Here is a 27449-nt window from a genome sequence, read left to right on the forward strand (position 1 = left end):
AACACACCATTGTAAAGCAATTATACCCCAATAAAGATGTTAAAAAAAAAAAGAAAGAAAGAAAGAAACAAAATGTGCTTTTATAATTTTTCAGATCTGTTGCCTAACTCCTAGGGCATATTACCAACACTGTTTTTCCTATTTAATTTATTAGAAACAATGCTTCTCACCCCTGTTGAAAAGTGAGCCGTGTTGAGTCATGAGAGTGATTTACACACGAATTTACTCCTGGGAGTTGGGAGAGCACTGGATCAGCCTCTCTAGGGGTGGAGTGGGGGCAGGGGGGACAGGGAAGGGCTCATTCAATTGACTAAAAAAAAATCCAGAGAAGGAGACACATGCCCCAAGGTCCACAGGCTGAGGTACTGAGTCCTGTTTTCTCGGCTGCCATCTGGCCTGCCCCGCGAGGTCCACAGGGGAACTCAGTTGGGGTCTCTTTCCTTGCTTTTCACTCTTGGCTGGGAAGCTGACTTTATCCCTTCCTGTAGGACATGCAGGCACAGGGTGTTTCTCTCTGCCTCCTGGGTGTGATGCTCTTTCTGTGCTCAGCTCATGCCCGAGGTCTCAGGAGATGTCTGATTTCCATGGACATGCGCCGTATGGAGGAGAGTTTCCGAGGGATCAAAAACGCCATTGTGAGTAGGAGTTTGGGGTGAAGGTGTGGGCAGGGGGGCGTGCCTCACTTTACATCTTAACGTGGAGAGCCAGTTCTTTCTCATTACCTTTGTGTCTCTGGAGAATGTGGAGTACTCACTGCTTGTGTCTGTTCTTATGTTTTTTCCTCCACAGCAAGCTAAGGACACCTTCCAAAATGTCACCATTCTGTCCACATCGGAGACCCTGCACAGCATTAAGGTATTGGCCTGTGTCTGCTCGTTCCTCTATTGTCATTTTTAAGGTGAAGTGGCGCAGGGCTGAGGGAGAAATCCTCACCCTGTGCTCTTCTCTTTCCTAACCTCCAGTGAACTCTGATGCTCCGGCTTCTCACGTGTGAACTGATGCGTGAGGGCGCACTCGCGTCTCAGCGACCTTGAACCCCATGGGAGGGTGTTCACCCAGGGAGTGATTGGGGTGCCACATGCTCAAATGGGACAGGATGTCTAGGGCTTAGGGTGACTGTAGAAGGTTTCATGGGGAAGTTGAGAAAATGAGCAGTGACTTAAAACCTGAGTCGGCTTGGGGTTAGTGGCTAAAAGAGATGGAAGGGTTTTGGGGAGAATGGGTATGCAAAATCAATGGATACATGTCAGGGGACATAGAAGCAACCAGGGGGAATTCCTTGGCATTCCAGTGGTTAGGACTCTGTGCTTTCACTGTTGAGCACGCAGGCTCAATCCCTGGTCAGGGAACTAAGATACTGCAAGCCGCGCGGCACGGCCGAAAAAAATGAGACAACCAGGCTCGTGGTGTGAGGGACATGAAGGCAAGTGGAAGAGAATGAAGTGCACAAATACATTGGAGTCATTTTACCAAGAACCTTAAGCCAGGCCAAAATGGAAACTGACTAGCTGAGCCTCGGCCTTTTTTTTTTTCTTTTTTGGCTGTGCCGTGCGGCCATAGGGAGTCCCTGCAGGTTTTTGAGCCAAAGACTGTATGGCCACAAAGTCTTTTAGACAGTCTGGTGATGTTCTTTACAACCGCCAGCTTGAGGCACGAAAGCAGGGAGGGGATCAGTCTACTTGTCCAGAGAGAGGTGGTGAGAGTATGTTACAAAACTGTTGGCTTACGAGGTGATAATTCACTTTACAGAAGGGGTCACTGAGAAGTGCCTTTAAAAGTGAGCTCCTCCAGTCCTTGTAAGCATTCTAGAAAGATCCAGTTCTTTCAGGCATTTATGTGACAGAGAGTAAGGTACATCCACAAAGAGTTACTTTTTCCTTGGTCTTCTCTGCACGAGATAATTCTTCTAGGCAGTATTAGGCCTGATTTATTTATGGTAAACACATGGGTCCACTTCCTAAATACTATTCCAGCCAATGGTATAAGAGACTCAGAGGATATGATAGCTGGAAGGGACCCAAAAGGCCATTTGTTCCCAAACCATCATTTTCAAGTGACCAAATTGACATCTTGGGAGAAAAAATGACTAGTTAATGGTTGAGCCAGGAATAGACCCCCCAAGTCTCATGCCTCTGTCTCCAGATTCTTTGTCCTCTCAAGGTTTAGAAATAGCTGATGTGGCATAAGGAAAGGGGTCAATGAGGATGCAGGTCTTTGCCATATTTCTCCCCTCCCCACCCTCTCCCTCCTTGATAAAACAAAGGTTGCAACTTTTTGCCCGGTTGGTTAAGGGAATTAGCAGGAGCAGAGGAAAAGGAGGGTTTTTGTGTTGCAAGGTGAGTTTCCACATCAGAAAATCTGCCTGTCGGGCCAAGGAGGCTTTGCTGCTTTAATGCTAATGAAGATAAGTGCACCACTGGCTGTAGCCACTTCCCTTCTCAGACTGAGCCACAAATCTCCTGCTCTGGCTCTCAGGGCTGAGTGCAAACTGCTAGAAGGAAACTCTGCCTGGCCAGCTGCTTTAAACTGTGCCTGGGGAAGTCAGGAGCTTTCCCTTAGGGAGAGCTGCACTCTGCCCGAGGAGGACCTGCCCAGATGTGTGCATTTCGGCAGCTGTCAGTTTCCACTCTTGCACATCTCAGCTCCATCCAAGTGATCCCTGAAGTTTAAAAAGGACAGACTGGGGGCTTCCCTGGTGGCGCAGTGGTTGAGAGTCCGCCTGCCGATGCAGGGGACGCAGGTTCGGGCCCCTGTCCGGGAAGATCCCACATGCCACAGAGCGGCTGGGCCTGTGAGCCATGGCCGCTGAGCCTGTGCGTCCGGAGCCTGTGCTCCTCAATGGGAGAGGCCACAGCAGTGAGAGGCCCGCATACTGCTAAAACAAAAACAAAAACAAAAACAAAAACAGGACAGACTGGAGGAGGGCTGAGCAGGGTGGCCAGGATAAACACAGTGTCATTACACAGGAAGGGATATGTGCCCAGCACAGGCCTGACATGCAATAGCTATCGAATAAACACATGTTGGTGGCTAGGAGATGTTCCAGAGAGGCAGACTTCAGCACAATGTAAGGAAGTACTTTTCAAGACAGCTGCTCAGACATTGGTCCTTTCAAAAGGGAGGTGTCTGATGGAAGCAGTTAAGCCGAAGTTAGGGATGACTTGTTGGAGATGCTGTAGAGAGAATTCTAGTCTCTGACTGGGCTCCATCCCTTGTGAATATATCTCCTGGCCATGTAAAAAGAGAGTAAGAACCGCAATCTCTCCTTGGTGCCTTTGTCATAAGTAGCTTTGGTGTGGGTAAGAGGACGCTCTGAGACCAATATGAATTTAAAAAAATGACTTCCAGTGATCTCACTCCTTCTTGCTCCTACCCAAGCAAGCTGCTTTGATCTCTAAGATAGTAAGAGAAGAGGGCCTCTGGGGCTTTCCCTAATTTGTGTCTGTAGCCCTTAGATGTGTGCTGCGTGACCAAGAACCTCCTGGCATTTTACGTGGACAGGGTGTTCAAGGACCATCAGGAGCTGAGCCCCCAGATCTTGAGAAGAATCAGCAGCATTGCCAACTCTTTCCTCCACATGCAGAAGAGTCTACAGCGATGTGTGAGTCACCAGCAGCATCTGCTTTCCGTCTGCCCCAGGGAGAGCCCAGGACATGCTGGCCCCAGTCAGTGTTCCGAAATGGATCCTGGACTCAACGGAAATTCCCGGCCCTGTCGCCCATGGGGAGAGCTGTTGGGAGCCTCTTCCAGTGGTCCCTCCTTGTCCAGGGCTTCCTCCTTACCAGACCCAGTTTCCTCATGGATAATCTTCCTGTGGTGACCGACTTATGTCAAAGCATCTCTTAAGTGATGCCAGGGCTGGCCTGTGAGAGAGGCATACTGAGGATTCCGGGCTTATCACAGGCATACCCCTAGTTTCTTTGGGGTTTCCATACCAATTAACCTCTGGGTGGTTCCCTGGTATAGCCTCTCCTAAGGATCACCTATTCATTCACTGTGATCTATTAAAGACAAACCACAGAAATAAAACCAAACCCAAACCAACAAAAACTTAGACCAGGAGAAAACCTGGACTCTGGCCCCATCTCTGCTGAAGATTTCCTTTGTAACTTTGTGGCAAGTTACTTCACCTCTCCGTGCCTTGGGTTCTAAAATTGTTAGAAGAGGTCATGACCCCTATCCCACTTACATTAGATTCATTTAACCAATTATTTAATTAACTGGCCCAACATATTCATTGAGTGCCTACCTAACGCTGTACTGGGTGGTGACACACAGACTTGGAACCTACTCTCCAGGCCTTTCCAGCCCTGGGGAAGTGCAGGGTGACTCTACACGCAGACCCTACTGCCCCCTTCTGCCCCAATCTGGGTTTACTCACCTGACTCTCACCTTGGGAGGAAGGAGAACTATCACTCCTCATGCGGGAGGTGGCGGTGAGAGTGAGCTGGGGTGGAAAGGTCCTCTGATGGGTGCTGTCTCTGCTTGATCACAGCAGGAGCAGAGGTTGTGTCACTGCAGGCAGGAGGCCACCAATGCAACCAGAATCATCCATGACAACTACCATCAGGTAAGGGAAGGGAAGAGGATGGGGAAGATGGAAATGGGATGTCAGAGCCTGATTGGGCAGCCTCCTCTCCGTTCAAATTCATTCATTTACTCACCAGTATTTATTTATTTATTTATTTATCCTAACATCTTTATTGGACTATAATTGCTTTACAATGGTGTGGTAGCTTCTGCTTTATAACGAAGTGAATCAGCTATACATATACATATGTCCCCATATCTCTTCCCTCTTGCGTCTCCCTCCCTCCCACCCTCCCTATCCCACCCCTCTAGGTGGTCACAAAGCACCGAGCTGATCTCCCTGTGCTATGCAGCTGCTTCCCACTAGCTATCTATTTTACATTTGGTAGTGTATATATGTCCATGCCACTCTCTCACTTTGTCACAGCTTACCCTTCCCCTTCCCTGTATCCTCAAGTCCATTCTCTAGTAGGTCTGTGTCTTTATTCCCGTCTTGCCCCTAGGTTCTTCATGACCATTTTTTTTCTTAGATTCCATATATATGTGTTAGCATACGGTATTGGTTTTTCTCTTTCTGACTTACTTCACTCTGTATGACAGACTCTAGGTCCATCCACCTCACTACAAATAACTCAATTTCAGTTCTTTCTATGGCTGAGTAATATTCCATTGTATATAGGTGCCACATCTTCTTTACCCTTTCATCTATTGATGGACACTTAGGTTGCTTCCATGTCCTGGCTATTGTAAATAGAGCTGCAATGAACATTGTGGCACATGACTCTTTTTGAATTAAGGTTTTCTCAGGGAATATGCCCAGTAGTGGGATTGCTGGGTTGTATGGTAGTTCTATTTTTAGTTTTATAAGGAACCTCCATACTGTTCTACATAGTGACTGTATCAATTTACATTCCCACCAACAGTGCAAGAGGGTTCCCTTTTCTCCACACCCTCTCCAGCATTTATTGTTTGTAGATTTTTTGATGATGGCTATTCTGACCAGTGTGAGATGATACCTCATTGTAGTTTTGATTTGCATTTCTCTAATGATTAATGATTACTCAGCAGTATTTATTGCGGGTCTGCCCAATTCTGTGTCTGCAAAGAGTGTGTTGGTCTTACCTCATCTGCTAGTTTCCTGGGCTCCCCTTCCCTATCATCCTTCCAGCATTTCTTATGCCCTCACATATCAGACCTACGTTAAGTTTTGAGAGAAAGCACATACTGTTTAAGATGGGGTGATAACAGAGGGAGCAAAGATCTCCAGAGAACTGTAAGCTGTTATACATGAAACATGCTACTTTCTGGGTGTCACTGTGGCCAGTAACTGACATCAGCATCCTGTGTGGTGACGAAGAATAGTGCTTCTCGTGTAGGTGCAGATGTTGAATGCACACCTCATGTAGAGGTGGAGTTAGAAGCAGTGTTTCTTATGTGCATCATTTAGAGATTCTGTTAAAATGCAGGTTCTGGCTGGTAGGTCTGTGTTTCAACCACACTCCCAAATTATGACAATGCTTTGAATAACAAGGAGCTGGGGAGTCCGTTCAGACCTCTGCTTCTTTGTGGAGAGGCTCCATAGGATAATATAACAATGGCTGAAACGCATATTGCTCTTCCTATGAGCCAGGTATTGTTCTAAGTACACTAAATGTATTAACACACTTATTCCTCACAACAATGCTATGAGCCATTATCTGCATTTGATAACTTAGGAAAGCAAGGCACAAACAGGTTAAGTAACTTAACTAAGTTTATACTGCAGCTAAGTGATGGAGGTAGGGCTCAATCCCATGCCATCTGGCTCCACAGGACATACTTTTGGATCTTACCATCTCCTTCTATTCTGCTGAGGAAGAGCTGGAATAAGTCAGGAGACTTGGGTTCCAGTTCAGCTCTTCTACCGACCGGCTGTGTCACATTGGGTAGGACACATCCTTAGGGGTTTCAGTGCTTCAATTTGTCCAGTGGAAGCACCACCTTCTCCCTCCCCACTGCTGGGCACCTCTGGGATTGAGGCTTTCTGGGAGAACAGAAGCACTAAAGCAAACTGATGTGAACAGGAAAGTAAGCAGAACTGCCAGAGAAGCAAGTTGTTTTTTTTCTGGGAAATATAGGAAAAAGAAAACCAGATGACAAAGAATGAAGACCTTTTCGTTTTGTTTATAAGTTGCTGACATGATTTAACTGCTTGTTTGTGGAAAGCAATTTAGGTCACCTATTAAGAAAATAATTTGAGGTCTGTATGCCCTGCAGATATAATGGTTGAATAGAAAGCAAACCTCATGGGGACCAGAATGTGGGGAAAGTGATTTGAAAACTATGACACGGTCTAGAAAGGCAGGTTCTTATGATGATTTCCATGGTTTCAGTTGGAGGTCCGGTCTGCTGCCATTAAGTCTCTGGGAGAGCTGGACGTCTTGCTAGCCTGGATTGACAAGAATCATCAAGGAACTTCTGCTGCCTAAAGACAAGAAGTCTAAGTTTGGGGGATGAACAGCCCCTGAGAGGTTTCCAGTGGGAGACAGCCAACTTTGAAGGGGAGGGAGATAGGGAAGTCTCCATTTTTATGCAAATTGGGTCTTTTTGAGGAAACCTTCCTGCCCATTTGGAATTCTCTTCTTTGGGGCTGAGGTATTGTAGGGGAAAAATCTAGGTTTGAGCACATCTTACCCTGTAGCTACAAGTCTCACTGGCTCGGCCCAAGCTGTCTGATTCCACCTGAAAGTATCCAAGCAGTCTACTGTCATATTTATATGAAATATGTCTGTCAAAAGGTCCTGTGGGCCATCCTGTAGGGAGAGGGTGAGTTTCCCCCTAATTTATTGTGAACTTGTCTATCCCGTGTCTGTGATGTGATCTAAGTGGTATTCTGTAGTGCATATTGTACTGATTGATTTTTTTAATAAACTCTGTTCTTTACCAATGAGTGGAAGTGTCTTCTGATCCAGGGAGAAGGAACCATAAATGGTGACTATTAGAATTAAAAGGGCCTTAAAGAACAGAAACAGATGGGGAAACTGAGACCTAGAGAGGAATAAAAATTTACTCAGAGTCCCAAAGTGAGTTAGTGCCGAGGGTTTCAAACTGGACTCCATCCAGCACACTGTCCTCCACATAATGATGAAGAGGATGAACATAGGGCTTCTGATCATGACTCCTTCTTGCTACCACTCCACTTCTGATCTCTCTTTCTCTGTGTTTCTGTCTTTTCTCTCTGTCTCTCTGTTATTGAAATTGGGTCCCACTGCTCTACAAAATCAATACTCACAAATGTTGATAGAAAGGAAATGTGCCTTCAGTCAGAATGCTGGCAATCTGGGGAGATGGACTCAGCATCCCCCAGAAACCACCTCCGAAGATTCTGCTCGGAAGTGAAAGCTTCTAAAGGGAAACAGGGAAGTAATCTCAGTTTATCACTGAGTTAGGGGGTCAGAGTCACCGACATCCCCCACTGTGTGCAGGCTCGTCGACTCCTCCTGATTTTTCTTTAGATGCTATCTTGTTCACAAAGTTTGTTCACAAGATTACTGGAGGGGAAGCTGGGGAAGAGATCTGGTCATCTGTTGATTACCTATTCTTCATTTCTATTTCTTTGATCTACGGAAAGGATCAACAAGTTAGGCAAAGTACTGGGTGATCAAAAGATTTGAAAGGTGTGCTAGGGAGGAGATGAGTAGAGCATTGGGGTGCCTGGGTTAAGGTCGGTGACAAGACAAAGAAGACAGCTCTTTCCTGCAAAGAGCTTTTTCCTGCCCAAAGCTGCTTACATCTCTTTCTCTCTCTCATTCCTTTCTAGCTGCCTCCAACCTAGATGTCTTTTCTGACCCTAAGTTCATCCCGCATGGGTATGTATGTGGGGTTGGAGAGAGGGTGTTTCTGACAAAGGGATGGTTGTCATGGTGACAAAGCTGAATGAGTGCAGCCCAAGGCAGGGGGGATTCTCGGTAGAGGGGTTCTGGCCAAAATGGGCACTAATTTCCAGGTGGACAGTCCTCCGATGGTTAATGACAATAACAACTGATACTTACTGAGCACCTGCACATGCCAGATGCTGAAATAAGTGCTTTACATGTACCATCCTGGGTCACTATCTATACTGTAACGGGCTGGCTGAAGCAACTTTTCTTTATTCCTACCTGGGAAAGAGATTTCACAGAACGTGCTTTAGTGGACAGAGCAGGACCTCTGAAGTCAGACAGACCTGGTTCCAATCCTATGTGACTTTGAGCGAATTACTTAGTGTCTCTAAGTCTCAATGTCCTCTTCTGTAAAATGGAGATAATAGCACCAGTCTGCAAGTGTTGCTGTGAGTTACAAGTGAGGCGAAGTCCCTTCTAGCGCCAGCAGGGTGGGAGGCTGCACGTGTAGTGTAAAGAGTGCCAAGTCAGGAATCACAGTCTTGTTCCAAGCCTGCCATGACTTGCCCAGGGCAGGTCACTACATTCTTTGACCCTTAGTTGTCTGTAGTGTGGGTACTGACCCCTGTGCTATCATTTAAAAGCCAGAGCATTACGATGACCTAAGAAGCCCTCATATCTGCACATACCGCCTTCCCAACTCCCTTTCCTCTTACTGTGTCCCCTACTTCTTGTCCAGGCTCAGTACCGCCCTACCACACTGGCCTACTTCGTGTTTCTCAAACATACCAGGCATGTCCTCACCTTAGGGCCTTTGGGGTTTGTGTGTATACACACGTAAGCTAAGGTAGGAGTAAAAAAACACTCCAATGTTATGCACGAATGGGATTAATAGACTATTAAGAGGAAGCAGAGTTGTTTGCGGAGGACTCAACCTTCCCAAGGAGACTTGGCTGGATGTCCATCCTGAGCCAGCTGGATGATGGTAGGACCAGTTTCATTAGAGCACTTCTCATCTTCTGTGACTCCCCAAGGTGTGCTTCCCACAGACACCTACGTGGCTTACACCTCCACCTCCTTCAGGCCTTTACTCAAAAGGTATACTATTTAAGCATTAAGACCCCATTTCCGGGGCTTCCCTGGTGGCGCGGTGGTTGAGAATCTGCCTGCCGATGCAGGGGACGCGGGCTCAATCCCTGGTCCGGGAAGATCTCACATGCCACGGAGAAACTAAGCCCGTGTGCCACAACTATGGAGCCTGTGCTCTAGAGCCCATGAGCCACAGCTACTGAGCCTGTGTGCCACAGCTACTGAAGCCCGTGCACCTAGAGCCGGTGCTCCACAACAAGAGAAGCCATGGCAATGAGAAGGCCGTGCACCAAAGAAGAGTAGCCCACGCTCACCGCAACTAGAGAAAGCCCATGTGCAGCAACGAAGACCCAACTCAGCCAAAAATAAATAAATAAAATAAATAAATTTATATTAAAAAAAAGATCCCCATTTCCACCTTCAGCCCATCTTATACCCCTTTCCTGCTTCCCCAGTATCCTATTTTATTATTATCTGTTTCTCCACTCAAATGTAAGCTCCATGAGGATAGTTGTTTCTTCACTGCCTGGCACTTAGTAAGTGTTAAATTCACATTTCATGAATGCGTGATCTGGATGCATTAAAACGATAATAACAGCAAACATTCATACAGTGCTTTCCACATGCCAGACAGTCGTCTAAGAAATATACATAATGTAATATATTATTAATATATATTTCATTTAATTTTCATGACAGTCCTATAAAAGTGAGAATGAAATAAAATGAAAAAGGCCCCCTGTTTGAATGTTAGCAATACAGATCATTAAACCTTAAGGAAGAACCTGGGCACAGAAGTTAACACCTGAAGTCACACAGCTCATAAACAGCAGAGCCAGGCTTCCAGGATGGGTTAAGGATGAACTTTAATGTCAACAACCCGGTTCCAGGATGAACTTTAATGTCAACAACAGTGTACAGGTGTTGAGCACTTATTATGCGCCAGGCACCGAGGTGCAAACTTCTTTCGTTTTCTCCTTTCCTCCTCATGATAATCCTCTACGGGAAAGATTATTAACAACGCAATTACACAGATGATGAGGTCTGAAGCTTAGCGAGGTTCAGCAGCACACTGAGGGTCACGCAGTTAGTTGTGGAACTGGGATTTGTTTAATTAAACAAGGAGACCGTTACCCTTAGGTGGCTGTAATGCCCTGGTGGGTCTGTGTAAGCAAACCAAAATCTAAGCACGTAAACGCTTCGAGGTTATGAAATCAAAATGCTAAGGACCAATCACAAACACCAAACTAGGCTTTAAGCTGTAGCCAATCAAATAGCTTCCTTTCTTTGCTTCCTCACCTTCTCTATATATGTCCTTCCAGGCTTCTGATCGCAGAGAGCTCCTAACCACTTCCAGTTTGGTGCTGCAGATTCCAATAGATTTTGGCTCAAATAAAATGGTAAAAAATTTTTAATATGCATCAGTTTACCTTTTAACAATACCCAACGCAGGTGTTCTACCCCACCTTGAATGCATGGTGGACAAGAGAAGAGGAGCTTTACTGGCATAAGGAGCTGTACCTGAAGGAAATAAATATGTTGTATCAATGCTTGTAAAGTAGAGGAGGAGGATATAGGGCAGGAGAGGGAGGGGGAAGAAGCACTACTGACGGGGAAGAAGCCCCACCCCCATATCTCCTGCCTGCTTACTTTACTTTCACCACTTCACTCGTCTACCTGTCCTTGCTCTCCTTCCGGACTTGAAGAATGTGTCCTGGCTCTTGTGTAGTCCACAGAGGGCCTGGCACAGAGCTGTGTTTTTTGTTCTTGATATTTTTTGTTCTTGTTTTCACAGAGCTGGTGCTTCATAAATACCTGCTAAGGAACCAAGTATAAGATTCACTCCCAAACCATACCTTCTGATCCTTGATTAGCCCCTAGGAGGAGCCCTTGAGAAATTTAGGGCTCATCTTCCACCGCTCAGGTGCAAGGGGAGGGAATCCATAGCTTGTGGCAGGACCATGCGTGTACTTTATGTATATGACCTCACTTAAGTCTCAGAGGAGCTGAGGAGGTCGTAGGTCTCATCCCCATGTGACCAGCAGAGGCATCGGAGGCTCGGGGAAGTGGGAGGACTTGCCTGAGGTCACATAGCTGAGGGACGGCAGGTCCAGAAAGTGAACCCTGGTCTGATCTTCCTGGCTCCAGTGCTCCCTCCTTGCTTTGTTTGGGCCAAGCTCTCTAACCCAGAGCCCAGGTTGCTACACTGCATGCCAGCAACACAGATCTTTAAACCCAGGTGCATAAAAAGGGGCCTGGACTTGCCAGCAACAAGTCTGTGAAGTTACACAAAAATTTATTGACCAACACAGAGCAAAGAAGCAGAGGCTGACTTCTGAATGTGTCACAGGATATTCCTGGCCCAGACGAGTCTGGGCTCCTCCTGGAGGACATTCTATCCCCCTTCCATCTTCCAGAGCAGATCACTGACAGCCACACAGGCTCAGGGCAGCCTGTCTTTTAGAACCATGGACTTGCCCAGAAGTTTGGCCAAATGGATAAGATAGGTTTGTGTGAAATCCTGGTCCTGCCACTTATTGTGTGATCTTGGGCAATATACTGAACCTGAGCCTCCCTTTCCACATGGGCACAAATTAAGGAGATAGCTGCCTCATGGATTGTTGTAAGGATTCAAGGTACCATTTATAGTAGCTGTGTAGTAGGTGTAGAGTAGGTGCTCATTAAAATGATGGTTGTTACTATTTAGTGATTTTCAACTTTTCTAATCTTATTTCCCATAAAACACTGTTGTTTCGGGAAAGCCTTCCTCTTACGTGTTTTTTTAAACTAGCAAGTGAGACAAGGCAAACTGTGCTGCCTTCCGGGTCTGCACCTCCAGGAGGCTCTCAGCTGAGCCCCCGCACAGGGGTGCTTGCAGTTTCTGTGCGGCCAGGCTCCAGGCAGCCTTCCTGATTCTCCTGCTACTCAGCCCACCCCCTGAAGGCTCTTCTGCCCGTGCCCTCCCTCTGTCACAGACTCAGTCCAGTGTGAAACTCTTCCCTTGACTCTATCTGAACCTTGCTTTGTTCACGCCTAGCACAATCCCTGTTGCATCCAAATCACTTGACGTCCCCTGCAGCTGTGAACAAATGCCTCTGCTCAGTGGCAGAAGCCAACTGATCCTTCCTGGAGATAGACTCAGGGGTCAGCAAATCATGTTTGCTCAAGGAGTTTCGGGGAGGATATATTCTTAAAAAGTCATTATGAGTTCTAGAGATAGTGTATACTTGCAGTTCTCTTACGGAAAGATATTCAATTAGCCCAGGCTCAGGCCTCTACCATGGAACCACCGTCAGTGGAGACTGAATGTTGTGAAAGAGACATTTTCTGTGCAGGCACAGACTTGATCCAGGCACCAGGGCCGGGCGAGGGTTCAAAATCCAGCTTTCATACCAGGAGATAAGTTTGACTTAGCACGCCTTTGGTCTGGATGTCTCTCTCTGGTCACTTTCTAGACGCTCTAAGAAGACTCTATGCCTCAGTTTCCTTATTTTGGAAAATGAAGGGAAAAATCATCCCTACCTTAAGGGTTGCCTGAAGATCAAGTGAGTTAATATTTCACGAAGGACTTAGTGCCCGGCACGCGGTAAGTACCATAAGCGAACAACAGAAGAGCCCGTGGCCACATTCTGCTGCTCTCCTAGCTCTACCCCAGCCTAGACTTAACTTCCTGAGAACCATAGTCCCACCGCCAGGGCAGAAACAGTCTTCCTCCTGCTTCTTCCTATTCACCTCCACCCCCATCCTCATTTGTGTTCCTGGGACCCAGAGTGATTTTCCAGTTTTTGACAAGTCAGAGACATCTTGCTTCCATCTCCTCTCTCCAGACTGAGCTCCTCAGGACAGCTACTTTGTGAATGGCTGCACTCAGTAAATAAATATTCTTTGAATGAATGAATGCATGCATGCATGCCACAAAGGCAACCCCAGCTGTCCTCTAGGCAGCTCACTCTTGGCCTCTTGGAGGAAGCCTACGGCTTTGCCGTTTGGCTTTAGGAATCTCTCTGGCTTCCTCTTATCCTCCAGGACATTCCTTGCTAATGTCCCCGTCTCTAGCCCATAGCAAAGATTCAGTTTTCCCCTCTGTCTGGCCTCCCTGGCTTGGGTTTCGATTTTGCCCAATTGTTGTTTTACGGTCCTTAACTCTATGTCCTGAAGCCTGAAGCATTAGTGCCTCCCATTCCGCTCCTGCGCTACCAGCCCTTTGGCTATCGTGCTAACCTGGACCCCAGCTCTCTTGGGAGCCATGTGGTCCTGCGGCCCTGTGGGTGGGGAGAAAGAACTCAAGAAGTACCAACTTCTCCTCCTCTTCCTCACCTACTCGACACCTCTAAAACATCCCTTACACCTAGCCCAAGGAGAGCAGGTGTACTCTGCATGAGGAACCCCTGAGGCAGGGTGCAGACGACATCCCTCTGTGGTCACACCTGGGGTGGTGGGATTATGCCTGGGTGGCTAGAAGTGGTGTCTTGTATGAGAGTTGTTGGCAGTCAGAGAGCTCAGTCTCTCTTCAGGGAACCAGCACATGAAAAAGTGCCTTGAATTTAGTTAGGGAAACACATCAGTAAGCAATTCTGTTGAGTTCCCGGGATGCATGTGATGGTATCTAGATCCTGAGCAGCTTACCGAAGGAAAACACTCACTGATTCTTCAGAAATGAAAAGTTTCAGAGTGGAACGTCCTCAGATTGATGCTCACAGTTCATTGCATTTTGACTCTTTTCAACCTTTTTTTTAATTACCTACCTTCCTTCCCTACCCAACACCCACAGGAGCACCATCCTCCAGGTACCAACTGGCTCTCTGGTCTCAGGAATTTTGTTGCAGCTTTTCTTACTTTAAGGAGCAAGGGTCCTTCTGCTCCTGACACAGTCTCTCCATCCCCAAAGCTCATAAATTATTAGTTCTTCAAAGTGTTGCTCAAACTGAACTTTCTCCAAGAAACCTTCCCAGAGATACTCCTTATCCCTCAGAAGTCATCTCAGCACTCCCTTCCCCCAATGCCTATGATGAACACAGACCCAGAATTGTTCCAGGGAAGTCCTGGTAACAAACACTCCCATCATCCCTATAAACAGCCTCATTCTTCTCAGACTGCATGTCACAATTGGGAAGATATGGTTGCAATACCCCTGGACCTTTGCGTCTGCCATGAGAGCAAGGGCTATTAACCTTTCATGTGCCATGGCACACCAGCAAAGCCTATGGACCCTCCTCAGAATAATGTTTCTAAATGCATAAAATAAAATATATAGGATTGCAAAAGAAACCAATTTTATTAAAATACAGCTATCAAAATATGGAAATGACCATGGGTATTATATAATAAATGTGCTTCTTTATTAATGCACTAATTAAGATCTAGCAGTGGGCCTGCAAATTACTGACGTTTCTAAGTCGTGAAGATTGTAAATATGTTGAGATATCTGAAACGACCATAATGGGATACAAAATATCTGTGATTTGTATCAGTGACAAAGTCACAGGCACCATTAATACTATTGTGGTCTGTATTTGTTTCCTATCCTTTTAATTAAAAAAAAAGTTAAATTTTGATTAGAGGTTATTGCAAAGATAAGATGTGGCTTTTTCCCATCTGCCTTCTGCCAGATTGGGAACTCCTACATTAGAACATCTGTTCCCCTCACCATGCTCTGAGGTACCCTGAGAGGTCCCAAGAGACCAAGCCTGTTCCTTCTGGCATTCTTGGGTCATCCAGCTCAGCGCCTGACTCCACGCTCGTTCGTGCAATTAAAAGGAAAAGAATTGAGTACATCCTTATTCTCCTAGGTGAGAAAACTTAATTCAAGTTCATGTCTGGAGTTTTGTTCCCAGACTCTATGTCCAGGAGAGGGTTTTCCCAGTGGCTCCCACTTTGTAGACAGGGGACGGGAGGGGTTAGCTAACTCTGGGGGACCCAGGTACGTCAGAGGAAATACCAGGAGAGAGGATGGCAGCAAGTCGGGCTGATTAAACAGACAAGATGGAAAAAGCAGGAAAGGGAAATGATGTCACTTATTCTGTCGGCTTTGAGGAGACGGAACTGAAAATGCACAGCTTCTGAGGGAATCAGCTGCGCCGCCCATCCCCACCCTGGAAGGGGGTAGCAGGGGCCTCAGGTGGGGCGAAGCTTCTAATATTGCAGGCCTGAGAATGGGAGCTGAGGTCTTCTTCCAGCAGAACCCTAATGGCTACGTGTTTCCCTGCAAAGTGATGCATCTGGGCAGGAAGCCCAGATGCCAGCAAATGTGATGTCATCATAGACAGGGAAAACCCTAAACTGCCAACTCAGGACTTGCTGTGGGAGAAGAGGAGTGGCTGGGTTTTTTTTTCTTGGTTTCTAAAAAATTGTTTCCTGCCCCAAAATGGCTTGGTTAAGAAGCCAATTTTATTTCATAAGAAAGAATTCGTTTTCTCTCTCCTCTGCCCCGCTTATCTTTTCAACTACACAGGCACTGATTACATGCTGACCCCTAGTTTTGAAACCCTACTTCTTAAAGTTAGATTGATGTGCTCATGAAATGTACCCTCATTTCTCTACCAGAGCCGCATCATCCCCAACCATTCCATTTGAGCACTGACAATGTGCTATGCACTGCGCCGCCCTTGAAAATCTCCTGGTTAGTGCACAGCTATTACTGTGTCTCTCCCCCACTATAAGACCCTTCATGGCTCCCTATTGCCTCAGGGCAAAAACAAAGAATTACAGAATCAAAAGGTCCAGCTGAAGGAGACTTAAGAAGTCATTTAATTTATTTCCCCGCAATTCACAGATGAGGAAACTGAGGCCCAGAGAAGGGAAGTGATTTCCCCAAGACCACACAGTAGGATGAAGCTGAATCCAGAGCTAGAACTTAGGTTTCTAGTCTAAATTCACATTCCTTGGCATGATATGCTTGCTCCTTGATGATGCGGCCGTATTTCCAACCTGATCTGCCACTGCTAGTTCATTTGCCTGTCCTCAAATACCTTGTGAGCTTTGCTGCCCCCTCATCCCCATCCTGAACGCCCTTTGCCGGACTTCACTCCCCCTCCCTACCTCTCTCCAGAGTCTTTGTCCGTTTAAAGGTTCAGCTCAAACCCTCCTCGGTGTGAGCCTCCCTCCTCTGTGCTCCTCAGCACGTACCTTCTGCTCATGCAGAAGTGTTGACTTTGTGGTTCTGCAAGCACGTGCTTATCCCCTCATCGAGGCTATAAGCAGTCAAGGACCAGAGATCCCCTGAGGCATCACTAATCCTCACAGCCTTCAGCAGTGTCTTGCAGATAGCAGGCATTTAGTTAGTAAATGTTTATGGAAAGAACGACTTAAAATCTATTCTATCAGACACAAGGAGTAATAAAAATCTACTTTCGAGCTTAAAGATTTGCATAACTATGCATATATTTAAATATTAGAACTGGGTGTCCTGGCTCTCAGTCCCATTTGGTGTCCAGTCAACCCCCTCTATGTTCTTTCCATAGAAGAGTCATTTCTTCTGCCAGAATTATGATGGGAAAAGCTTCTCTCTTGGTCTCATTTTCAAGGGATGCTACTTACTCTAGAAGAATAGTTCATAATGGGTTAAAAGTGTCATTTATTGGAAAGATTACTTGATTGATTTCAACTTCTGAGTCTTTTACCAGCTGAGTGACCTTGGGCAAGTTACTTAACCTATCTGAACCATAGTTTCCCCATTTGTGGAATGAGGGAATTGGACTAGATGTCCTTGAAGTCACTTCTAGCTCTAATACTAGAGGAGTGATATTGTGGCAGGGGTGCCCCTGGGCCCCCCACAAATTAAATTATGAAATGCATGCACTGCAGGCCACTGTCTTCTCTAAAGGATCTGGGATTGTACCAGCAGGCAGGGGCCAGCTTGCAAAGGGAAGAGATTCACAACAAAACTCTATTTCACTTTTCTTCTCATGTGACAACTTAAGGGGGTCATGTTACAGAAGGTGTAGCAATAATTTGCAATTATTTCCAGCAATTATTTGCAATACTGAGCCAACATGTTCTTAGAATGATATGATTAATATTAATGCTCCAAGAAAAAGTGAATTTCATTGTATTGGGAAGTTTGAAAACCTTCTGATTTTAGGACTTGAGGATGGGTTGCAACAGTTCCTTGCTTGTTTCATAAACTGGGTAAAAACACCCATCCTGTTTATCGCTTGTGAGACAGGTCCTCAAGCAGCTGGTATTGCCTACGATAGGATGGAATTATCCCAGTGATTCAGGAATCCTGGGAGGGATGATGGGACATGATAGAATGAGAAAGATTGTTTCTATTATTGTGGATTCAGTGTCTGGAAGGTTCTCAGACAGATGAGATGGGTGATCTGTTCTTTTAACTGAACATCTTGTCAGGTCTCTCCCTTGTACATAGGGCCAGAAGTAGAACTGGGAATCATATCCCTTGGCATATTCCCCTTACTTTTCCTGGGTCTCCTTGCCTATGAGGACACACAATTTAACACTAAGAGTAATAAATTCCAAATTAGGAGACCTAGGTTGATGTCTCCATCCTGCCACCAACTGTCTCCTTGATCTCCATGTTGCTTCCCTGGGCCTTAGTACTCACACATCAGTAATAACAGTAGAAAGAGATACTGTTTTTTGAGGAAGATCTGTCATTTACTGGCTGGGGGAACTTGGGAAAACCATTCAACCTCTAAGCTTAAGTTTCTTCATCAGAAATCTGGGTTATAAGGCCTGCCTCAAAGAGATAATAATTTATCCAACACATACTTATTAAAAGCTTACTATGAACTGGGCTCCGTTCCAGGCATGTGTAATATAGGGGTAGATAAGACAGATAAAATTCTTGCCCTCAAAAAGCTTATATTCTTAGTGGAATTTTATGAGAATTACATGACAATAAGTATAATATACATGTATTAGTATATATATAACATGTTATATATATTATGATTATAATGTATAGAGCATTTAATATCTAAGTCCAGGTACTAGGCTTAGGATACGCTCTACATTATCATTATAATAGTTATTAGATTGAATTATAAGACAAGGCCAATATCAGACCAGTCTTAATTTTTATTTTATTGAATTACAGTTGATTTACAATGTTGTGTTAGTTTCTGGTATGCAGCAAAGTGATTCAGTTATATATATACTTTTTCCTATTCTTTTCCATTATGGTTTATTGATGTTGAATATAGTTCCCTGTGCTTGGGAACTTGTTATTTATCAATAACAAGTTATTTATCAAGGACCTTGTTATTTATCAATCCTATATATAATAGTTTGCATCTGCTAGTCCCAAACTTCCAATCCCATTCTTCTCCCACCCCGCCCTTTTCTCTTGACAATCAAGTATGTTGCCTATGTCTGTGAGTCTGTTTGTTTCATAGATAAGTTCGTTTGTGATATCAGACCAATCTTGACCTACACAGATGGAAATTGCATGTGATTCAACCTAGCAATATTTTTACTATCCTTGATTCCTCCTCTCCCTAACCTACACATTTAATCAGTCTCCAAACATTTAAAAAATGTATTTAGATTCTCTCAAGTCCACACACGTGTCTCTCTCTCTCTCTCTCTCTCTCTCTCTCTCTCTCTCTCTCTCTCCCCTGCTACTAGTTCAAGCCAAGGTTAAATCTCTTTCTGGGACTACTTCAATGGCTGGATTCCCCGTCTCCAGTCTTACCTGCCTCAAGTCCATTTTCAAGTGTGCCTCTCTAATCTCATTGCTCCTCGCTAAAAGCTTTCATAACGCCTTGCTTTTGGATAAAGTCCTAACTCCCTAACATGACCAATCTTACTTCTGACCTCCAACCAGCTTATCTTTCACTCTTGTGTCCCCATTCTCCTCTCTTGCTCTAATTTTAGGCCATTTGGTAATTACTGATTGGTTTGTACGTCTCCATTTTCAGGTACAGCTAAGCCTGATATAAAGAAGGATACAATATAAAGAAGGAACAATTTGAAATCAACATGTTCATTCAATAGTTATCAAGTGTTTGCTGAGCACCTACCAGGAACCAGTGAGTGTTGGGACCATGAAGTTGAACAAGGAGCTCTCAGGCCAGGGGGAGATACAGATATGTAACTCAAAAAATTGCAATTCACTGTGATAATTACACAAGAGGCACAAAATAAAGGCAGCTCCAAAGGTGGGAGGGAGGGATAAATTTTGCCTCGGTAAGTGGTGGCATAGAGAGAGAGAGAGAGGTTAGGGTGAGACAGAGGAAGCTTTTTATAGCAGGTAAGTTGAATTGGTGTCTGTGCAGAGTGTGGAATGGGATCTATTCAGCAGATTTAAAAAAGAATAAAGTATTCTGATATAGGAAAAGCAGAGTCTTCATTATTAAAGGAACTTGGGATTGCACATGAGCTAAACTTACTTAATCATTACAGATAACTTAGAACAAAACAATTGGATTCTTATTGGTTAATGAGAAGGAATGGACTGACACGGGTACAGCTTATATTCCCTGAAAGTCTTGTCAGAGCATATTTCTCAATTTTACTTTAATCACAGTTATGGATGAGAAATTGTTTACTTACTAACAAGGATGGAAAAACAGGCATAAGCGCAAGAGATATTTAGATTAGATATTCACACGTTTTCAGCATTTATCAAGTATTACAGTGAAAAATTACAGTCCTCATTTTCAAGGAACTTTAGGAAGACATTAAAAGACATTAAAAAGGAGTGTTCTGATCAAAAGGTAGAAGAGCAAAGCATCATAGTGACATTGAATGTCAGAATTGGAAAAGATCTTATACACTATCTATTCTATTATTCTCATTTTACAGATAATGTAAATTGACATCCAGAAAGATGAAAGAATATGCCAAACTTATCCTAGTAACTATGGAATCCCTGAACTTAAATACAGGACTTCAGAGTGTCAGATATTGAATAGGAAAAATGTTGCAAAGGAATATGTTACAATCTCTACCATCTTGACGGTTTCCAAAGCACTGTTGGAGGTTAATCTCAGGTGCCTTAATTTAATCTTGCCTGGAGGTGTGTCCTGCCTAATGGATTAGTCCATGTCCAAGAAAATATTCCAGTATCACATTAGGGAGAAAAGGCAAAGACCCATGAAACAGAGGGCAACGTTAGACTCTCATGTGCCAAAGAAAAATCTGCTGTTGGAAGTTAGAGAAGAGAGGAATTGCTTTGGACCAAAGTAGTTCAGGAATAAAGAATTGGGGTCCACTCTTCAATGATGAGTGGAGGGAAAGTAGGGTAGCCATTGTTGGAGAGGAATGGTGGGAAGAGCAAAGGCAAAGGAGAAACAGCAGGAGTGAGTCCACAGTGTCTGGGTGTGGGGAGAAAACTGGTTAGGAGAACTGGATTTAGAGGAGGGGGAAAAAGCACCTCCTGGAATTCTCTTCCAGTTCTGTAATTCAGTGATCTTTTCTGTTCTGATTACCATTTTACCTTCCTTCTGGAAGGAAGCCAGAAAGAAAGAGGTTTCGTTTAACCAATAACTAAACCAGTAATCTCCAAAGAAGTGCTTCTTAGAGAAGGAAGGTGTTGAGGTAATCCAGTCTGCAATTAAACTGCCTCAGGCCGGGAGGAAGTCCAGTGCCACCAGAGAAATTCCAGGGGAGTTTTAGCCCTCACCTGTGGGAGCTGACTTCCTTCATGGGATATATATATATATATATATATATATATATATATATATACACACACACATAATTGGAAACCTCTTAGCTTGAGACAGACTCCTAGGAGATCACAAGTAGCAGCCCTTCCTGAACTCAGGTAAGAGACCTCCCTCTCTCTACACTATTCACATGGTTCTGGGGATGAGCCCAGTTCTCCTAGTCATCTAGCCAGGTGTGTTCAGGGCCATGTCTAAAGGAGTCCTTTGCATTAGGGCAAAATATCCTAGAGAATAGGGAATTGTCATGTTTATCTTTGTATTCCAGTACCTAGCATGATATTCAAGACAGTGGGTGCTTAATAAATGCTGATCGAATTGTTGAATTTAACATATATTTACCATATACCCACTATGTTCAAGGCAACTAACATCATTCTCTATTTAAAATGAGTTGATCACTCACTAGATGCTAGGTGTACGAATCATGCATCATTTTATTTAAATGTCAAAACAAATTTCTGGGGTAAGTTTAATTATAACCATTTGGGGGCTAAGAAAACAAAACTCAAGAGAGGTGAGTTGACTTGTCCAAGGTCACATAAACGGAGAGTGACTAACTCATCCAGATTTACCTGTGACGTTTTCAGTTTTAAAAGTTAAAGTGAGGCTTCCCTGGTGGCACAGTGTTTGAGAGTCTGCCTGCCGATGCAGGGGACGTGGGTTCGTGCCCCGGTCCGGGAAGATCCCACATGCTGCGGATCGGCTGGGCCCGTGAGCCATGGCCGCTGGGCCTGCGCATCCGGAGCCTGTGCTCCGCGGCGGGAGAGGCCACAACAGTGAGAGGCCTCTGTCCCGAAAAAAAAAAAAAAAAAGTTAAAGTGCTATGCCCTGGATCCCCCCCTAGTCTTGGGAAAACTAGGACAACCTACACCGATGGGGACTTGCAGAGCAGGCATTTGGACCTAGTTCTCAAACCCAGAGTTCTCTCTGAGGGTTTGGTTTGTTTATTCCTTTTTCCTACATGTGGCAGTATCCCAGGTGAATATGAATATAAAGTATACCGAGCCTATTGATTGGAACGTAGGAAAAAAATCAGTAAGCAGTAACGATTATCAGCACTGTACCAAGGCATTCTGGAACCTAAGGCAAACAGGAAAGATGTACACCTCTCTATATATTCTTTTTTAAAACTTTTATTGAAGTATAGTTGATTTCCAATGTTGTTTTAGTTTTAGGTGTACAGCAAAGTGAATCAGTTATACATATACATATATCCACTCTTTTTTAGATTCTTTTCCCATATAGGCCATTACGGAGTATTGAGTAGAGTTCCCTGTGCTGTACAGTAGGTCCTTATTCGTTATCTATTTTATGTATAGTAGTGAGTATAGGTCAGTCCCAATCTCCCAATTTATCCCTCCTCCCCTTACACCCTGGTAACCATAAGTTTGTTTTCTACATCTGTGAGTTTACTTCTGTTCTGTAAATAGTTTCATTTGTACTCTTCAGCATAGGTTTTTATTATTTTATGTGTATTATTTTCCCAAGACATTAAGGTAGTTGAAAATTATTGAAAAATTGATAATTAGCTGCATTACAACTCACATTATTTTTACGTTTAAATATGTTATTTATGTCCCAAACAGAATTTATTATAATTTTACTTTCCTGGTTTTAAGGGAAGAGAACTCATCACTAATATTTTCATCATATACTTCTGATACATAAAAACATAGATATGGATATAGATACATAGATAGATATAGATGGATGGGTAAACATATGTAGATATACATGGCTAGATAGATGATGTATAGATAGATAGACAGATAGGAGCACTCATTTCCCCTTTTGTCCTGGGTTTCCATATGGCTCAGCATGGCCCTGTCAGATTCTGTCTTTATTTAAATTGTTAATCTTTTGTTCATCATGGATTGTTTTCATTAATTTTGCTATTATTTATCTTGATTACTGAGACTTTTGTCTCCTTAAATTTTTTGCCTGAAGTGAGTGTTTCACTCTCCTCTTCCTAATCTCAGCGTGTTATCATTTTACCTTAAAACTCAGCAACTACTAGAAAGTACCCTCTTACAGAGCAAGCCTCATCCCAAGAAGAAATGAGTTCCTTCCCACCTTTTTCCTCTTTCTTTTGGGATCGCTTACTTGATCCTCAGCCTGAGTTACAAGGCTAGGAAAACGCATACTCTTGGATTAGTCCCAGGTATGCCTGAGTGCTGCCTTCCTGCAGAGGGCGCTGTGGAGTCCAGGTACCCCAGGAGGGTGGAGAAGTGCTAGGTGGAATTAGGCTGATTGCCCATCAGAACTTGCCTTTCCCTGGCAGAAGGACTGTTATGAAATCATTGACTTTCTATTTGTCTTCGGGGCTGAAATAAATCTACTATCCTCAAATAACCAATCTGATCTCAGACAAATGCCAAATAGAGCTAAGTTCCCCATCCCTGGGGATGGACGTAAAATCCATACAATTTCCCTGAAATGTTTTTGGTGGCTTGGCAACAGCTTCTATGAGGTTCAGTTTTCCCCCAGTCCCTCTGTGGGTCTAAGGGGACCAGAAGGGTGAGCTACATTGGCATTCTGGAAGGGAAGACTATATACGTCAACTCGCAAAAACAAGTCCTGACATTTTCCCTGAAATGTCATCCTCTATCTACTCATTGCAAGTGCCTGCTGCTCCAGGCCTTTCCTGCTGGGCAATAACGATGGGGCTGGGATGGGGAGAGAATAAAGGAGCCAGGACCTGTAGCACCAACTCATACTCAGACCCTGAACAAGCACCCGACGCCTTCTCTTCTCTTTTTCTTAGTAAGTTGGATGACTTCAGACCATCTGAAGTCAGATGAAGCTATTAAGTTTCACCAGGGGACATCGGGGACTGGGGGAGGCATGTCCCTGGTGACAGGACTGGCTTCTTAAGACATGAGATGGGGAAATCAGTAAGTCATGCTCTTTCCTTTGAATTCTTAGCTCCTGTGGTCTCCAGAATCTGGCTCCAGAATCTCCTGGTCTCCAGAACGAAAGGCTCTGGTCTTCCCCTCTGCCTTCTTTCTGCTGTTTTATGTCTTCCGGACACCTTCTGCCAGGCTGAAGACACTCCATTTGGGAAGCTGTGTGATCTGATCACCACAAGTCTTCAGGCAATTCGAGGTGGATTTTCAGAGATACAGGACAGAGTGCTATGTGAGGGAGGGACCCCACCTTTCACTTTGTGACTGCCTCCCCACTTTTCTTCTTATTTTTCTCTGTCCCCCAGCAGTGGGATCACAAAAAGAGGCAGGCTGGGGACTCCTTACCAGGAGGATGTGTTCCCAGGAAATATCTGTAGTTCATAATTCAAAAGTGTTTTGGAGAGGGACTCTGTCCACTGTGCCATGGCAGGGAGGGGATGGGAGGTCTGGATGTCTAAGATCCTGGCAACAGTTACTGACCTGTACTTTTTCATCTTGCCTTCCTCTGTTTAGCAACCCAAAGATGAAATCATTGACCTCAGAATCTTGAGGAAGACTCAGCCTTTGCAAGACACGAAGGTACATGCTTGGTCTGTATGAGTTCTGGGAGGAAATATGAGTCGGGGGAATCTCCAGCACCCTTGTCCCTGGACACCCTCCGCCCACCAACACGCCAGTCTTCTTTGTAGCCTGCAGGTCAGTGCTGCCTCCTCCGCCATATACTGAGACTCTACCTGGACAGAGTATTCAAAAACTAACAGACCCCTGACCACCGTATCCTCCAGAAGATCAGCGGTCTCGCCAACTCTTTTCTTACCATCAAGAAGGACCTCTGTCTCTGTGTGACTAAGGGTCTTGGGTAAAAGGATCCACCTCAGCACATAGCTTCAAGGACTTAGCAATCAGGCTTATTCTTAGCCCCATTTAATGGATGGAAGAACTGAGTCCAAGAGTTCTAATAATCTGTGTTGAGCCATGTGACTAGGTAATAAGAACTCGGTTATATTTACTTTTGAATACAAGCTCCATGCAAAATGTCTACAGAACTATAAAGTGCTACCTATTTGATGTCACTGATAATTTCCTAGTATCCATGAAATTATGCTTCTTCTGTAGGTGAGTTATCCTGCGGCATACTAGTGCATACTGAGTCCAGGCAGCTAATCAGCAGACAACCGGACTCAATCTCAAGATAGGACCTAGGAATCCAATTCTCTTTCCCATGGGGGCTCTCTGGAGGGAGCTAGACTAGAACTGAGTTGGGGGGTGTAGGCCAGATGGGATACAGTGATCACAAACTCTTTCAGTGCTGCCTGTTTCTAAAAAGAAACAATGAGCTCTATATGCTTCCCCTTCTAGCTGGTGATCAGTTTAATGATCCTAAATAAGGAGGTCTGAAAAGACTTCTATATGTGAAAGAATAGAACTTCCACCTACTTCGTGTCAATGGCAAGGGCAGAAAATCAGAATCTTTAATAAAATCTATCATTCTTTGGTATTCTTTTCAGCATGCCCGTATGACATGCCCTAGTGGGGAGGAAGCAATGGAGAAATACAGCCAGCTTATGAGCCACTACGAAGAGGTATATGCAGTTTTGGCCTTGGTTGGGATGAGTGTGTTTTTAGAACTGAGATCATAGATGGGTGTGATAGATGTTCATACTCAAAGAAATGTTACAGCCCTCAGGTTAATGGCCCTCTGAGGTCATGTGGACTGTCCCTCTTCTTTAACCCAGGGGATACCCATTCAGGCTCTAGAAAGGTGCTGTCTCTGCCAGATGCTCTGGGAGTCAAGAAGGAATAACCATGATTCCATCAAGTCACTCCAGAGACATCTGAACTTTTCAACTACACAAACTAGAGGCGATAGTTTTCCATCATTCATACGCTTGTACATACCCTCAAAATAGTCACTCACAATTTCATGCATGCCCGTGCCATGCTGTTTCTCACCTCAATGCCTTTGCACATCTGCCAGGAAGGCCGGAGTCTGCTCCACACTCACTAATTCCTACTCATCCTTTAAGACTCAGCCTAGGCATCACCTCCAGGAAGGCACTGGCTACTTCTCTCAGAGTTAAGTGCTCCTGTCATCCTGTGGGGACCCCATCATCTATTTCCCACACTACATTTTAATTGCCTGCTTCTGCCTGTCTCCCTCACTCAACCGTGAATTCCCTGTGGGTAGTGACGGTGTCATTCATTTCTGAGTCCCTAGCCAGCCCAATGCTTACTTAGCACAATAAATATTTGTTCCATTGAAGGATGCACAGTAGGCAACCCATACACACACACACATACACACACACACACACACACACACACACATCTTTCTTTAAAAAACAGCTTAATTACTTTGATCTCTGTGATTCAAGAGGCTTGAGTTGTAGTCCCAATTCTGCTACCCCCCGGGCCTCAGTTTCTCTATGTAAGACTAGGGTGATTGGACTTAATGATTTTTCCTCTCTCTTGTGAGATCTTGAGGTTCCATAATGTCTCTCGAGCTCTTCATTTTGAAAAAGATGCTCTGCTTACAATCTCCAGTAGACCTACCAGTGAAAGGAGAGGATTAACCTTGGAGCCCATATTGTCTCTTTATGAGTTGCTCACCACTTCACTTGGTATCTTCCAGCTTCAGCCTCAGGCAGCAGTGGTGAAGGCTTTGGGGGAGCTAGACATTCTCCTGAGCTGGATGGAGATGGACTAGGAAGAAAGTGATGCTTCTGAGAGTATTCTGGGCCCAGACTCCCAGCCCTCAGTACCCAGGAGGCATGACCCAAAACCACCATCTCTTTTTGTATAATTTAGTGCTGGTCACTGTGTATATTATTTATTTATTATTTGTTTCCTTATTGTGATTATCTTCATGTGTTCCTATTCTTAATCTAGAGTTTTATCAGATTTTAATAAGATCTTTTTTACTGTTGAGTGTATTTAGTAGTTAATATATTTATTTCTGCTATTTAACTTATTTATTTTTATATTTGAAGATGAGACTTTTAAAAACAATTCACAGATTATATTTATAGCCCAACTAGAGCAGGTTTTTCGTAGAGTAAACAAACCTTCTAAATTCTAGAGGAGTGGCTAGAATTTTATTAAATTAAGGACATGTTTACTGACCACCAGTGTTCTAAGAGATACTTAAAACTGAACCAATGGCTACTAAGCGTGGGTTGTGGAAGAAGAACTTCTGATGTGAAATTACAGGCTTGTCTTACAATTACTGACCACCCCTACTCAACTCCCAAACCCCAGACTTGTGTATCTTCCATTTATGGAATCCTCTGGGGCCAGAATGTATTTTTACAAATAAAGTTTTCTCCGTATGATAACTGCTTGGAGTTTGAAAATGCTTCAGGAGTAGAAACAATGGTGGGGATGAGCTTGAATCTCATATTACCTAGGGACCTCTTGCTTCTCCGGGGAAG

General features: G+C 44.4%; 2 protein-coding genes across 2 annotated transcripts; both read left to right on the forward strand.

Moving 5' to 3' along the window:
* The first annotated feature begins 491 nt into the window (after positions 1–491).
* IL19 (interleukin 19) lies at positions 492–7341 on the forward strand. The gene is made up of 5 exons (XM_060142107.1): positions 492–635; positions 790–855; positions 3449–3601; positions 4496–4570; positions 6903–7341. Exons 1-5 carry the CDS (start codon positions 492–494, stop codon positions 6996–6998), a joined length of 534 nt encoding a protein of 177 aa, XP_059998090.1. The 3' UTR covers positions 6999–7341.
* A 16431-nt stretch (positions 7342–23772) lies between these two features.
* IL20 (interleukin 20) lies at positions 23773–26725 on the forward strand. The gene is given in 7 exon segments (XM_060141828.1): positions 23773–23875; positions 24084–24184; positions 24187–24243; positions 24532–24597; positions 24708–24860; positions 25527–25601; positions 26651–26725. Coding segments are annotated over 7 exon segments (630 nt in total).
* The last annotated feature ends 724 nt before the right edge of the window (positions 26726–27449 follow it).

Source organism: Lagenorhynchus albirostris, chromosome 2 (genome assembly GCF_949774975.1).
Source record: "Lagenorhynchus albirostris chromosome 2, mLagAlb1.1, whole genome shotgun sequence".
Taxonomy (NCBI): domain Eukaryota; kingdom Metazoa; phylum Chordata; class Mammalia; order Artiodactyla; family Delphinidae; genus Lagenorhynchus; species Lagenorhynchus albirostris.